This window comes from Vigna umbellata, chromosome 1 (genome assembly GCF_029865625.1).
Source record: "Vigna umbellata cultivar VRB3 chromosome 1, Vumbellata_1.0, whole genome shotgun sequence".
Lineage (NCBI taxonomy): Eukaryota > Viridiplantae > Streptophyta > Magnoliopsida > Fabales > Fabaceae > Vigna > Vigna umbellata.
Window position 1 is genome coordinate 99342232 of NC_142165.1, and position 16457 is coordinate 99358688.

General features: G+C 34.7%; 2 protein-coding genes across 2 annotated transcripts; both read right to left on the reverse strand.

Annotated features, from left to right (window-relative positions):
• Positions 1–2948: 2948 nt before the first annotated feature.
• On the reverse strand, positions 2949–10938 carry LOC124835260 (uncharacterized). The gene is made up of 3 exons (XM_047310155.2): positions 10516–10938; positions 3721–5020; positions 2949–3351 (listed from the first exon to the last, which is right to left on the reverse strand). Exons 1-3 carry the CDS (start codon positions 10813–10815, stop codon positions 3116–3118), a joined length of 1836 nt encoding a protein of 611 aa, XP_047166111.1. The 5' UTR covers positions 10816–10938; the 3' UTR covers positions 2949–3115.
• Positions 10939–11847: 909 nt separating this feature from the next.
• On the reverse strand, positions 11848–12626 carry LOC124835258 (uncharacterized). The gene is made up of 2 exons (XM_047310154.2): positions 12463–12626; positions 11848–12377 (listed from the first exon to the last, which is right to left on the reverse strand). The coding sequence occupies exons 1-2, from the start codon at positions 12508–12510 to the stop codon at positions 12051–12053; spliced, it is 375 nt and encodes a 124-aa protein (XP_047166110.2). The 5' UTR covers positions 12511–12626; the 3' UTR covers positions 11848–12050.
• Between the last annotated feature and the right edge of the window lie 3831 nt (positions 12627–16457).

The window sequence follows — 16457 nt, forward strand, 5'->3', positions numbered from 1 at the left end:
CACATTAACATAAGCAATGAAATAATTATGAAAATTTTAAGCAGATATAAAGATTCGGTTAATTTTGGTGAAAAAAATAATTTAATATTTATGGCATGTGCTGGCTGAGAAGGTGGTGACATTCCTCTGTTAAGGAATCAGTTTAGGGATCAGTTAACAAATCCATTTTAATTAAGGTGATTTAATTATTACGAACTCATCCCCTCCACTCATGATCCTAATAGAGACATTCTTGCTAATAATCTAATTACAGAGTCGTCGAAGAACACTTCTAAAGCTTTTTTTTTTTTAATTTTAACTTATGTTGGGTGTGTTTGGGAATCAGAAGTTAAATGAATATTTAATTAATAAATAAGTTGTAATTAGCTGTGTATGAGTTATGGCTCAAGTTAAGGCAACCGAAATGGAACAGAAAAGCATATCGGGTTCCTGCACGTCTTAATTGAACGGACACGTGTCGATTTCTCCGGAAGACCCGCACCCCATCACGTGATTAAAATGTATGCACACTTTCTCTCTTCACGTGGCCAACTCACCTATCATAGTTGGTGGCTCCACCATATTTACGTTAATTAATTAATTAATTAATTAATTTAGAAACTTAATCCCTTATGCATATGAAATATGGTTCCTCTGTATAATTTAAGCGAAAAGGAGCATACGGCTCACATGAAGTTTTAATTATTTAAAAGCGGTTATGGTTTATGTCTAGTGGTCACATTTGGTCCAATCAAAGTTATGGAAACAATCTGAAAATGGTAGAAATGTACTAAAATGAAATTCAGGAGAAGGAGTAGGTGCAATTAAACAAAAATTCCTAATAGTTGTGTATATGTGTTGGTGAAGAATGAGAAAGGAGTTGAAACGTTGAGTTACTTTGTAGAATCTTCAACGCCATTCAATTTTTCCTCGTTATTCGTTTGTACTGCCATCATGTTGCAGAGTATGTGATACATCAAGTGACTCTTCAACTACTTCTACTTTAGCTTTTGTGATGCAAGCGTGCGTCATTTCACTCACTTTCATCAAAATGAAATAGTTTTAACCTTTTTATGATTAATAGAGAGATTAATTAAAAAATAAAAATTAAAACGAGAGAAAGAGAGAGAAGAATGGAAAAGATAAGAGGTTACGAGAGTTGCAGGGGATGGTAGTTTGTTGTTAGAAATAGGGGAGCACGGTTGGGAGAGCACGTGAAGAAGCAGTAGGTCACGTGCGATGATCCCCTGCCGTTGGTCTACCCCGCGTGCGGTGGGGACCATTTCAGCTTTAACCGCCGTTGGGTGGTTTAGTTACTTGTGTGATGGATGATGATGTATGTGTATGAATGGATGATGGATGGGATGGGATGGGATGATGGGGTAGTGGGTGTGGGTATCTTAGTGGTGAGGGTGTCACGTGGGGGTGGGTGAGGGACCCACAGAGGAAGGGATGGAAAAGTGGGAAAAGAGGAGAGTGGGGGCATGTGCTTTCCTTTCTCAACTGACCTGTCGTTTATGGGTGATTCAAATCTGAAAGCGATGCAATAAGAGAGAGACTTCTTTCACATGAGGTGCCTCACTCACGTGCCTCACTCACGTGCTTCTCTTTCTTTGTCGTTTATCTCATGCATGCCACCCAATGGACCCACTTCTGGTAGGACAAGTGTCTCCATCCACCCCACTCTGTCCCACATTCCATTACTTTTTTTTTCTCAATTTCCTATTCCTATTCCTATTCCCTCCACTTTACATTTCTTAATACAACAATAATACTTTTATATTTTTATTTCTCCAAAATTTAAACAATATTCATTTTCTTATCCTCGCAAAATAAATACAACATGCCTCTCTACCATTCAAAAGAAAAAAAAAAAATCAAAGAACGCGTACACTATATTTTTTTTTCGAACTCTAAATCATGTACGACTACTGATTTAATTTTTTTATTAAACAAACAATCCTGTCACGGGAAAACTGTTACAGAGTGTCCAATTGGCATGAATCCAATACTATTTAGATCAATTTCATAACGATTGCTATTTGAAAGCGTTTAAGGATGAAACAATAAATTATTGGAAAATAATATAGAAGCTTCAAATTAGAAATCCTTAGAAGTTTGTCGAGATTACATTATTTTGTTTATATTATAAGCAATATTTTATGTGGAAAATTTTGGCAAAGCATTTTTTACCTAGTTAGTAAATATATAAATGATTGCAACGTGATATTTTTCGTACCATTAAGAGATATTGATGTGAGAATAGAAAAAAATAGAGATTAATTGTGTAATTTCTCCCATTATCATAAATAGTTAGAATAATTTAATATGGAAATTAAAGCCGCACCTGCTTTAGCTTTATTTCCTCTTCCAAGCTTTCCCAATTCTGATGCTCAAATTTTTATGGACTGGGCCATGAGTTCTGAATCAATGCTACTGTTGAGTTTGTGCTCGGAAATAACCAAACACTCCACATCCACCAAAGAGCATGTTTGGAAATTCGTTTCGATATCATTTCAACATAGATTTACGTGTATTGAATATATTTCTTTCTAAACACGCAAGAGTTTGTTTAAATATGCAAAACGAGTAACTTTGTACCCTGATATATACTTAAAAATTTTAAATTAGTGACAAAATAGTCTCTGCTTATTTAAAAAATTCTTCATTCAAATTTACTGATCCAGTAATTAGCCACAAAAATGTCACTGAAGGGGTTGCAAACAGAAGCTGCTTTGGTACGGCCAAAGTTCGTGCCGAACGTAGTACAACACTCCTAATGTTTTAGTGCTTTCATGATTCGTGACGCAATAGGACTGGAGTTTACACACTCATTGGAGGCAACTGTACATTTTGCTTTTTCCCTGTACGACTGTACCCAAATAAGTGATACACTTACATAGTGCAGAAAATAATGTCATCATGCATAGGCTTCGAGTGATGAGAATTGTGCATACTAGAAGAATAGGTAAACAAATACTACGTGTTTTCAATTTAAAAATCCTCTCTTATTCCATCCAGGTAGAAAGTAAATAGATTACACTGCTATCCCCTAACTCCGACTTGAATTTTACAATGGAGAACCATAATCACAGCAATAGATAGAAGCACACAAGAAAAAAAAAAATAACGCAGATCAAGCACAACCCACTTTCTCCATCATGGTGGAACTGACAACGTTGTTTACAAAGGCGTAAAAGCATTGCCTGCAACAATTCGGCATTAAAGTAGATTTCTGAAACTGAGGAGTATTGTCGGAATGACAGCATACTGAGCAAGAGGAGGATGTGCTGCACTTTTGCTGCTCAGAACTGCAGGCAGCCAAGATGGTATGGGTGGCCTGCCTAGCAACTACCTTGAAGGTATCAAAACCTGCATCACGAACAGAAGTGAAATACTTTCATTCAAGTAACAATTATCATTTGCATAAACATGTTTAACAGTTTTACAACAAGCATTCGAGAAAAACCACTTCAAAATAAGAAGTTTCTCACACAATTTTTGTTTTGCGTGATAAAAATTGAGAAACCAAGATGAGGGATGGAATTTATGTTTGGTATAGGAGTGCATTCGGCCACATGACTGATTATTTCTCCAAAATAAGCTGAACTATGCACACACGCTACCTAATTAAAGATCACATATGGATTGTAAAATGTGTAGACAAAGCACCTATAAATATTTCAGCCAATACGATAATGTAAATCTAGCGCAAAAAACTGAATTTTTATAACTAATTACCTAATTTTTTATCTCTGGTTAAGAGCTTCAGATTCAATTTGACAAGAGACTGGATCTCAGTTTTTGCATCGTCAGTTTTTCCTGTGCTTCCATCCTCGAGACTAGCAGCTAATTTCTTTTCTTCATTGACAAGATCCTCCACGTCCTTACAAGGGGAGAGGTCACTAACAAACTTGCCACGCGAGGAAGCTAAATCTACCGAAGTTACCTGGCAAGCATTTCTCTCTTCTTCACGAAATGGAGCACCACCCTGGATATTAGTAGGGACCTTTCTAGACAATGGACTTTCACAATATCCTTCTGAATGAGTAGTATGGTCCCTTACACGGTGTATCATCTCCTCACATCTAACTCTACTTTTCTTTTTCTCTTCCAACTTTAGAGTTGAGCAATTTTTTAAATTCTGGAAGAGTCTAGAATAGTCACACTGCTTCTCTTTCGCAGTGTTCCTTAAGTTTAATTCTTTGGAATGTTGATCTTTCAGTTCTGGGAAATTAGAGTGTTCAACTGATGTTTTACGAGCTCCACTGGATGAGGGTCTATCTACTCCCTGCCGATTGCTTCTAATTCTTTGAGGATTTACTTGCTTCCTCCTTGCTCTGTCCACCATTTTCCAAGCCTTGTCAACATTATCTTTAAAGACTCTCTCATTCAACGTTTTGCTAGAAGAAGGACCACCCTGGACAGTGGATTGCTGCCCGCTTGTGGAAGCCCCGGATTGTGAATCATATAGTTTGCCATGTGATGATGATCTAGAATCTTGCTTTTGACTAACCGTACTGCTGGCTTGATCTGCATCACAATGGAACCGTAATGAACCACTCCTCAAAGCATTCCAGTTCTCACGAAATGCCCCAATATTACGCTGCATACTATTGACACCTTCGGCAGGACTTTTTCCTTTGAATCTACTTAACCTATCTGATAAAGGAATAGCAGAAGGAGATGACAGGTTCTGTTGTAAAGGAGATGTCCTTGGTCTTTTAACCACCCGACTGCCTGTTTCCCTCACAATATCAAAGATATCAACGGTTTCAGTTGGCTCAGCCTCTGGCACAACACATTGTTGGTCTGATTCTTCATTGGCATTGGTCCCCCGTGAAATAGCACAATCGTGACAAAACCAATCACCTTCAGGAACAGTATATCCCAGGCCAACACAGTATGTGTGTGAAGCAGAATCACAAAGATCACAAAGTAGTAGAAAATGTTCATCTGTTCCAGCACGACAAACACCACATTTGGTTTCGCCATAAGAATCGACAGGACCAATTGCCACATTCCCATGAGGATGATAGGCCTGCAAAACATAAGAGATCATTTGCATATTAGCATTAGTTCATCTACTATGTAAATACTAGCTCTTCATTCTTCAAGTTCATTGAGTCACCAGTTAGAATTAATTTATAAATCAAGAGTAGTATGATTTCTTCTCTGGTTGCGAAAAAAAAGAAGAGAATTATGATTTCTTTGAACTTTGTGATTCCCTGTTTGGTTTAAAAGAAGTTTTTACGCTAACTTATAATTTTGCCATTCACTTGTGACATCATGAGTTTGACAATTTGAGATGTCAAAATTACTAAACAATGGCATGTTAGATAATGTAAATTGTATATAAACACCAAACTTTTGGCGGGACAATGTATAGCCACAAACAAAAACGTACAACGAGGCCGAATGATGTATAGGACAGTGAGGCAATAGCAATTCCAAATTTACACTTTGTTTGGACTAAGCGATGGAAAGTGGGAGAGTGTAAAACGAAAGAAAAAGGATAAATAGAGTGGAAAGTACCACTGTTTGGATTAAGGAATAGACGGTGAAAGGAGAGGAGAGTGGAAAGTTTGTAAGTGATTATTATGATTGATTTGAAAGATATAAAAATATTTGGTAATTTCTTAATTTGGTATTTGGACATTAGGGCATAAACAAATATTTGCTATGACAATGAAAAGGGCTAAACATGAGAGCTTGTTGGTAAGGGTCCATACATTGTTATTTTGGCACACACATAGACATATTTTGTTATGATTAGGGCATAATCGATTATGCTCTTCAAAACATAAGCATTCTGATGACTTTTACATAATTATGTAGGTCTGTGGTGCCACCATGAAGTGATCGAGGATGTGCATAATCAATTATGCATCATACATAATTGATTATGATTGGATAATAATTGATTATTCGTGGTAACATAATTGATTATGATTGGAGTATGATTGATTATACATGATAGAGAATCGATTTTGCAACCATGGTAAGTGAAGGTATGGTTATTGGTTGTTCTTTGAATAATGATATAGTACCAAACCACTATTGTGTTCCTTCACAACGTCTTCATCCTACTGAAATGAGCTTCACAAATCACAACATTCACAGGGTGCTAAGTTCATAGGATGATGCCAATATGTGGTAGCTAAGTTTAGAATAATGGCAGTGTGTGGAGTGTTGGCAGGGTAGTAACTGATAATGGATAGACACGTGGATGTACCAAATGTCAGTACCACAATGACTTTCCTTGCATTTTGTTGAATATAGTGAAAAACTATATTTGGATTAATCTTCCTTGTGTAAAATACACACATAGGGTTCTCTATTTATAATAGAAGAAATATGGGCTAAGCCCAAAATACAAATGAGAAATAATAACAAACTAACTAAAAGATAAAAGATATAATATATCTAACACTCCCCCTCAAGCTGGAGCATACAAATTGTATGAATTAAGCTTGGAATAGATGAAGTCAGTGTTGAACTAGATGATTTGTCTTCAAGAGTGTGAGGCAAACATAGATGGACTAACAACATCTTGTGAAACTTCAACTTCAAAAGTGGATGAAAGAGAGCAGTGGACAATGACAAGCTGCAAGGACTGATTCTCAATCAATGATGGATGAATGACAGGATCAACTGTAGTAGCTGAAAGCTAAGAGCTACAAAACTGCAGGGACTACACTAAATCCTCATCAATGATGGATGGGTGACGGGATCAACAGTAGTAGCTGAAATCTACAAAACTGCAGGGACTACACCCATATTTATGTGACTTGCAGTGTCTTGGAAACGTACTCCCCTTAGTGTGAAGGTGGAAATGTGAAAGATCACAGTTGCTGAACCACTAAAACAAAACAAAATATTAAGCTACAATGCTGAAACAAAGGCATCAAAGATCCAAAGACATGTTGGAGGTCCAAAATTCTTTGCTGGACAACTCCCAAGTGGTGATACTTAGCAGTGTATCACAAGAAGATCGGGCTAAACTCTAGCCAAGAAGAACTGACGCAGTTGTCTGAGGCGGTAGCGACTGCAGCGGCGGTTGACTGCTATAAAACTGTAGGGACAAAATTGCCATCACTGACTGATGGGGCCTGTAGTGGCTGGAAGTGACAAAACTACAGACAAAACTACAGGGACTGCCATCACTAACTGTGTGATGGGGGCCTACAGTGGTTGGAAGCACACGGCGCCTGGACAGCGGCAAACGGCGCCTCGACAGCGGCAAACGGCGCGGACAGCGGCAAACGGCGCGGACAGCGGCAAACGGCGCGGACAGCGGCAAACGGCGCGGACAGCGGCAAACGGTGCCTGGACCATCAATGGCGGAGATGAAGACAGACGAAGATGGCAGCAATGGCTGCTCTGGAGGGTCTGAACAGAGAGAGGGAGGTCCTGCGACGGCTATGGAGGTGTCGCGGTGAAACTCCGACACAGGGAAGGCGGCGCGTGCAGAACACGCGGCCGAGACTGGCCGAGAAGAAGCGGCGCGTGGAGGCGCGTGGAGTGGAGTCTGGTCTTCACTCCGACGGGGTTGGTCGTCGCTCGAGGAGACGCTTCAGATACGCTGGTCACCGGTCGAAACTGTGACGGTGGCCGGCGGTGGCCGGCGATGGCGGAGTGGCCTGAAAGAAGCACTTCGTGGCGGCGCGTGACTGAGAAGCAGCTCTCGAAACCGGCGTGGTTGGCCGTTGCTCGAAGTGACGGTCCAGATCCGCAGGTCACCCGTCAAAACTGTGACGGTGGCCGGCGGTGGCGGCGACGACGGCAGCGGCGGCGACGGTGGCCGGAGTTAGCAGCGATGGCAGCGGAAAGTGGCGGCGACAGCAGTGGCACACTGGGTCTGGACTGGTGCTGACTGTGGCATAGATTTAAGAAAAAATGGACTGCCCACTGAGATTTTAGGGGCCGTCGGCAGACAGCAGAGACCACCAGAAGAGGATCAGAGAACTTGCTCTGATACCATGTTGAATATAGTGAAAAACTATATTTGGATTAATCTTCCTTGTGTAAAATACACACATAGGGTTCTCTATTTATAATAGAAGAAATATGTGCTAAGCTCAAAAAACAAATGAGAAATAATAACAAACTAACTAAAAAATAAAAGATATAATATATCTAACACATTTTTGATGGTTTGAGCAAGGGACATACAACCAAGGCACCCACATACTTTGTTTTCATTTCTCCTCAAATCATCCAATCCAAACCACCAATTTCCCATGCAAATTCAGCCCTTCACTTTCCTCAACAACAGTACATCACTGGAAGCAGACAAAGTCTGATTGCAGTTATGCAATGCAACATGGCATCAGTTACATAAATATTTGTTTAGTGTCTTTTAAGCTTTTGTTTCCTTATTCAAGTCACTTTGTAAAGCTAAGATTATATCAACTTCAAGAATAGAATTGCTTCTAATAAATATGAGGGTTTAAATTTAAAGGCTAGCTGATTCTTAACCTCCAAAATAGCTTCCTACTGGTTGTGTGGTATATGCATCCATTCTTTTATCTCCACTCCTATCTAACATCCGGAACCCTCCAAATGATGTTGAATTTAATTAAAATGAATTAGCATTAATGAATAATTAAAACATTATTTAAATTATTTGAGTCTATGGAACCATAATTTTTACTAATGCATTTAATCAATTTTTAAAAAGTGTAACTGAACTTTGTGACCCGTGATGAATTGGGTCATTCAAATTTAGTGGCCTGCTAACAGGTCCATATTCTCATCCTCATAACACGCACACTTGCACTTGCTAGACGGACTATAATTGTCTCTCACAAACCGATCAATGCAGTAAATTCTCTTCAATTATCATGGATTTTGAATAAATCCAGGTACTTGTTCTTGATATACCAACATCATAGCATAATGATGCTTCACATGTTAACTTGTGTCTATAAGTAATCTGGACGTTCTAAATTTGCATTAAATTCTTCAAGTGATATCAAATCCATGTAGATCCAATTTTGAAGAGTTCAAGTGATGCCCACTCACAAGCTAGCACACAATTAGGTGTCTGGGCCCATCTAAAAGGTAAATTTATATATCTATCGAAAAATATTTACAAATAATCTTGTAATTTTGGTAGGTTTTCTAGATTTTTATACACCAGTTTAGTCCCTCAACTTTGAGGCAAAATTGAAATTAGTCTTTGTCCAAAACTTTGACGCACTTTTGTTCCAAACTTTAAAAATCAATGGATATAGTCATTTTAACCCACCTATGTTAAATTGTTTTAACGTATCAAACGCGTTTCATGATATCATTTGAATTGTTTACCCTGTTTGACGCGTTCCCGCTTCAATGTCAACGGGAAAACATGTTTGACACGTCAAAAAGATTTAAAATAATTGGAGTAAAAGGACTTTATCCATTTATTTTTTAAGTTTAAAAACCAAAATATATCAAAGTTTCGAATAAGAACAAATTCCACTTTCATGTCAAAGTTGAGAGACTAAAAACATATCTATCATTATTCTTTTCAAGGTAGATGAATTCGATAGAAAGTATGAATTGGAAACCCTATTTTCTGAACAGCAAATCAAATCCTACCTTGAAATGTAAGATTCATGATCAATAATTAAACATGGCGTATAAATGACATAAATAAAAACATATCTCTAGGATCATTTTAACCTAAGGAAACATATGAGAATTGAAAATATATATATATATATATATATATATATATATATATATATATATATATATATATATATATTAACATAATTCCAAATGTTATATGTAAATGAGACAAATCGAAGCTATCTGATGGGCTTTCAAGTTTAAAATTGCACCCCGAATTAGCTATTTAAAATAAACAAAATAAAACATAACAAACAGAGATTTTAAAAATTCATACGACGCACTTAGCTTTCTATGTGTGATTTCTTAAAAACATATAAATTTTGAAACCAGCAAGGCCCATACCCGATGCCCACACCCGACCTAGTTTTATTTCCTTTCCTTTCTTCCTAAACCCTGACCACCACTTTCTATCCCTGACCCGCTGGCTGGATTTAGCCTCTGTATCTCGTCAGAATACCCTTGACAAAAATGCATAGCCTAGGACGCAATTCAAACCAGTGATGCATAAGGCAGCTGCAACTGCCTCTGTTGCAGACTTCACTACGTCATCACATTGCACTTGCATTTATGTCGAAACCCGCAAAGTTGTGCCAAAGTCGTGGGACTTGGAGATCGCAAATTGCATCATCAGGCTTCCAAATCATGTCAAATCAATAATACCGTATGCTGATGCGTTCGATACTAACTAGCATGTTTATTTTTATCAATCTGAGACTATTTTAATCATAAGTAGAATACTTTTAGGTAGTTCTGCTGTTGGGAGTAACACAACAAGATTAATAAGACATCTTTTACGCTACTGAATGTGTTAAAAGCGTATCCCTATTCCCTAAATTAAGACACCGATTAGGGAAGGTATTCTTCATCATCTTCACTAAATAATAGTCATATATAAGAAAGGAGTATGACAAGAACCTGGTCACGATGAGGGACCTTCACGTCCCGGGAGGAAGAAAATACGCCGTGCATGGGGAGCCTGCGAACGTTGGAGAATCTCTGGCGACAAATTGGGCATCGAGACTCGTGCTTAGCCCATTCCATGATGCAGACGAAGCAAAAGTAGTGGCTGCAGCAATCGATTTCCCCTGCGATCGAAACGCCTCGCTCCGCGTAGCAAATCCCGCAACAAACGCTCTCTTCGTCGTCCTCATCCTCCTCTACCTGGGATTTCGCTCTCTTCTTTGGAGAACTTAACGACGCCGACGACGACCCCATCCTCGCCGGATCTCTCAACTCCGAAGCCTGCACCACTTCTCCTTCGGATTCCGAATCACCCACTGTTCAGAACCATATGGTGAAGAAGACGACAAGCTCCACCGCACCAGAACTTTGTTGCCCTGGCCCAACTCATCACTGCCTCGTATAACTCTTACTCTTGGGCCGGAGGCCCAATTTCACATATGAATAAGAAGTGGCCGTTTGAACTTGCCCAAACGTAAATTTTCTGGAAGAAGATCATATTTTATTTTTGTTAATTCAATTGATGAATTATAACTATTTATTATCTTAATTATGTATGAAAAATTATTATAGTATTAGTAAATTTATAGTTAAATAATTTCTTCTAACATATTTTAAAAACATAACTAGTTGTTAGTTTTGGGTTTAAATATATTATGTCTCTCAAAGATTTTTTTATTCATATAATAAAAAAAAATCTTACTTAGTTTCTTAGTCCAAATGTCTTACCCCTAAACTTCCTAGAAGAATAATTTGAAAAAAAAAATACATAACTTGTTTGATGAAAAAAAAATGTAATATTAAAGTAATGTGAACAAGTCGTAGTTATCAGACAATTTTCCTTTTGAAAAACTAAAAGTATATTTACTTTTTAAATCAATATTAACTTTTAATCCAATAATGAAGTATTCATTTAAAAAATATTTAACAACGTTAGAAATAATATATCTACAATCGCTCAGAATGTGAATGTGTTAAAGAATTAAAATAAACAAGAATTATAATATGTTAATAAATTTTCATAATAACTTTTTTTTAGCATAGATTAATTGGTTGGTATATTTGAAATAGACTAATAACATCTAATGTAAGTGTTGGAAAGGAGTTGTCAACAAAATTATTAAAAAAACATTTTTCAATAAATAAAGCAAATGTTCCAAGTTGGGAGAATTTTGTTCTTTTAAACGAGTTCAGTAATGGATTTGTTAAATGTCGGATTTAACCAAAGAATACTATATATTTAAACCAAATCTTAATATAAGTAGTGGAAGAGCTCCTTTTGGGAACACTAGCTGAGTTCACATTCAAAGCCTCAATTTACATACAAGTATAATCACCTATAATTTACTTGTAACTATTCTAAACAGTAACATTACAAAACTGAGAGCAAAACCAAAGCAAATATGGTTAGAAGTAGGTAAAAATTAACCAAACTAAAAAAACACTACATATATATGTCAAATCCTTATATATGCTTCAAACTTTGTGATTCAGTTGTTCTTGGGAGGGTGAGGTCTTGGAACATAGTAATCAGCATTCAGAGGCACCAAACCAGACATGTTGACTTTCCCAGAATGCCCACTTATATTTCTTTTACCAACTTTATACTGTTTCACATTCAAAACTTCTTCATGGTTGCAGTTTCCAACCACACAACGCGCTTTCCGTTCGGTGGTCAAGCCCTTTGCCGGATTACTTCCATTCTCAGCCTCTTTCACCTTCAACTTCGAGTGCACTTCTCTAGACATCATCTTTCTCCCAGAAAGAAAACTCGTTCTCTGATCTGTCTCAGCAACTGCTGGAACACCATGATAAACCTGTTGTGAAAAAAATGCTGCCACATTAGTTAACTCACTGTTTGAATCATCACTATTCATAGCATATATACAGTATCACACATACCTCCAAGTTCACTTGACTTCTTGATGTTTCAGTATTGGTAACCACCATGGTCTTCTTACCTGAACAATTAAGGTTGCAACAAAGTGAGGCAAACTGATTCAACACAATATGACAACAACAGAAAAGAAAAGAGAGAGATGATGAGGAAATAGAAAAGTTAGTGAACCTTGGTTTTGGGTGTGTGCGCCGGAGAATATTAGAGGAAGCAAAATGAAAACTAGGAGAAAGGTGGTGGACCTTAAGCTTGCCCACACCATTATTGCGAATGGAATAACAGAACGGTAATAAGGGTATGTCGTTGAACAAAAAGAGGAGAGGAATCCTGAGAAAGAGAAAGGGTCTTTCCTTATAGGGTCCACATGCATCTCAAATTCTTTTAGCTATTTGTGAACAAATCACAGAAAAACGATTAATTTATTACTGAGACTTCCATGGTCGTTACTTGGGAAAAGGAATTAACGACTAGCGAGAACAATGTTGAAAAAGGGATTTGTTTTGTTTGTGGGAGTGAAACTAGGGTTGAAGTCAAAGTGAAGAAAAAGGTGTATGATCGCGTGAAATGGAAGATACGAGATGTTAGCTCTTGTCGGCCGTCATGCATGCAACGAGGAGAACTTGTTCGGTCAATCCTCCATGACTCCATGCTCCATGCTCCACTTCCCATGAAACTTCATACACCTTTTTCGATTCTCCTAACATACAAATGAGACAAGAGATTAGTGGCTATATATATATATATATATATATATATATATATATATATATATATATATATATATATATATATATATATATAATAAGTGTTCGATTAAGTCTATATGTAAATAGAGTTGTTTCTTAGTTATAACCTATGTTTATAAAAGATTGGTCTCGGATTCAGCTTTTAGAGACAACGAGTCCAATATGTAAGGTTTGTTTGTTGAAATCAATATACTATTATTAAACAGTGATTTTGATAGCTTGAAGTTTATACAATTACCTAAAAGTGAGTGGGGATGAGAGAAATAAATTAGGGCACGCTATAAACTAGGGCACCCTTTGTGGTAAACTGTGTATAATGTGCATTATTATATGAAATAAAAGGTGGTTAGTGTAGACTAACAGTTGTATCTCTCCTTCTTGGGGTTTTAAGTATGGACATCCCTTGCAGATAGCTTTAAGCCTTTTCCCATTTTGACCAAGATTATAGGATATTTTGTAAGAAGTGTTCTGATTTGACCATTACCATTGGCCAGCAACAATGTTATAATTAAGAATATTTAATTCATTCAAAACAGTAAGAAATGTCATTACAGAAGTGATTAAATAATGACGGTGACCACAAATGATTAAATATAAAAAAAACATTTTTTTTGTAACCTTTGTATTGGCAGACAAGAAAGAATAAAGAAATGTTGTTTTTTCTTGTTTCTAAATTTTTTAAGCTATTTTATGTTTAATTAATATATATAAGGTAAAAATGAGGAATAGTTAAGATTTCGAATTAACCGATGATGTTTTATTTGACCCGCCTTTTTTATACATATTATATAGAAATTTATTTAAATTTTATGATAAATAGTTAGGAGCTCAAAAATTAATGGAAGAGAAAATATATTATATATATTAAATATTTAATATATATAAATTAGTGTAATGATTTGATTAAATTGGTATAATGATTCGTTAATGATTGAACTAATATATTGATTGTAGCCCATCCAAACATTACATAACCATTAAAACACATTCATCATCACCATTAACATTGTGATAACATTAAAATTCAATATTCACTTGATTATGATAGAGAAACATGACCTTCTAATTTTATTTTATTTTTTTAAGATCATACACTCTTTTATACCAGTACAATATTTTGATTAAATTAATACAATTAAAGTCTAAATAAGTAATGTCAATTTAGTATATACAATTTTAGTATGTTTGCATATTATAATATACGTATTATCATTCACACAATAATATAATGCAAAGTTGTGGTTAATATGCAAAATGATGAGATTGCATCATTATTTAATGTGTACCACTAGGCATTACTATAAAGTAAAGTGAAACCCTATAAAAATTGGATATGATTAGATAGAGTGATGACGTAAATCACCAATAATTATGTAATTTATTAGTAATATTGCTAATATTTTTATCGTGGATGAGTACTTGTAAAGAAATTGTCCATGACTTATATTTGCATTAATTAGTTGGTAAAAAAAGATCAATATTAGTATTATACCTCTTTTTCTTATTGCTGAATATGAATTGTCCTATTTGTTAATTTTTAATTATCAGAAGATATGAATAAAATAAAATATAAATATAAAAATTAATTTTATTTTAAAAATTAATTATATCAAGTTTAATTAGATTTAAATTCATTTTTAATTTGATAGTAGAAATAGTGAGATTTTAATATTAAAAAATGTGTTTAACATGAGTTATTTTTATTATTTTAGCTATTTTAGATCTCTTGCGTGCGTGCGTGTGTGAACATATAATAATAGTTACAATGCAAATTATTTAAAGTTGAGTAAATTAGATTAATAAAACATCCCAATAGATCAATCCTAAAAATAAAATTGTAAGAATTGATAGTTTAATTTTATACCAGTCAAAACATATCTTATATTTTAAGAGCATTTTGACGAGGTGTTTATATCAATGTATATAAACATTAATATCTTTGTATCAAATCTTGAGAGATATGAGTATCATTTTTTCTTATAGTGTTTTCTCTCATATATCTTAATAATTTATTTTCAAAACAAACTATAAGATTTTTTTTTAAAATGTTTATACTATTATTTACAAAATTCATTTGACAGAAAAAAAAAATCTTACAATAAACATCAACATTAAAAGGATCTCTTAAAAGTATGTTAAAATTATTTTACACTAACAACATCTTAGAAAGATGTCCCTATACACCAATCTCATACTACCCTAAATGAAGTTAAAAGATATCTTACAAAAACTTCCAAAAATTATGTTAAATATTAATATGTGTCTTCAAATTGGAGTTTATATTAAATGATGCACGGAAAACATTTAATAGAACTTTGGATTAAAAAAATGTCTCTAAGTCTCACAACAAGTATAAAATAAGAAGTCACATCTTTCCAAATATTTCATATATATATATATATATATATATATATATATATATATATATATATATATATATATATATATATATATATATATATATATATATATATATATATATATATATATATATAGGAGTAACTTTTGAATAAAGAATAACTCTTGCACAAAAGTCTGTTGGCCTATGATTAATCCCATAAGTGCAAAAATCTTGTAAACCTAGCTTGTTGATAAAACAATGTTATGGTTTTTAGCAATATAGTAGAGTGAACATTATATTGTATCCTTATTGGGACATTATAACTTATTTTAGTAACTTCTTGTAATCAAAAGTTTTAATAAAGTGTATTTCAAACAATATTTGACTGTTTAGTCAAAAATAATTAAATTCCAAACAATATGCAGTTATTTAATTAAACGAATATGGGTCAAACAATAAGTAATTGTTTAGTCAATGAATGTTTTTGAACAATATTCTTTTACTAAAAGTGTTTGTTTATGTAGTGCAACTTGATTGTATATCAAGAATTATATCTTGACTTTTTTTAACAAATCAACCAATATAAAAACACAAATAAGAATTTATATACCTTTATTTCGTTCAGATTGCATATTATTAAACTTAATCTAATTTTAAAATGTGTTCTTAAAATATTTTTAGGTCTTACACATTGCTTCCTGAAATAAAATAATAATAATATTTTATTTCATTTATTATTATTTATTATTATATTTAATAACATTTTTTTGGTATTTTGATTTTTAATCGATGTAATTTTAATTGGTATCTTTATTCCAAACAAATGGATTAAGCACTATTATACTATAACAATGTTTTATTAAAATTGATCAAACACTATTATACTATCCTGTAGTCGCTAACAATGTTTTAT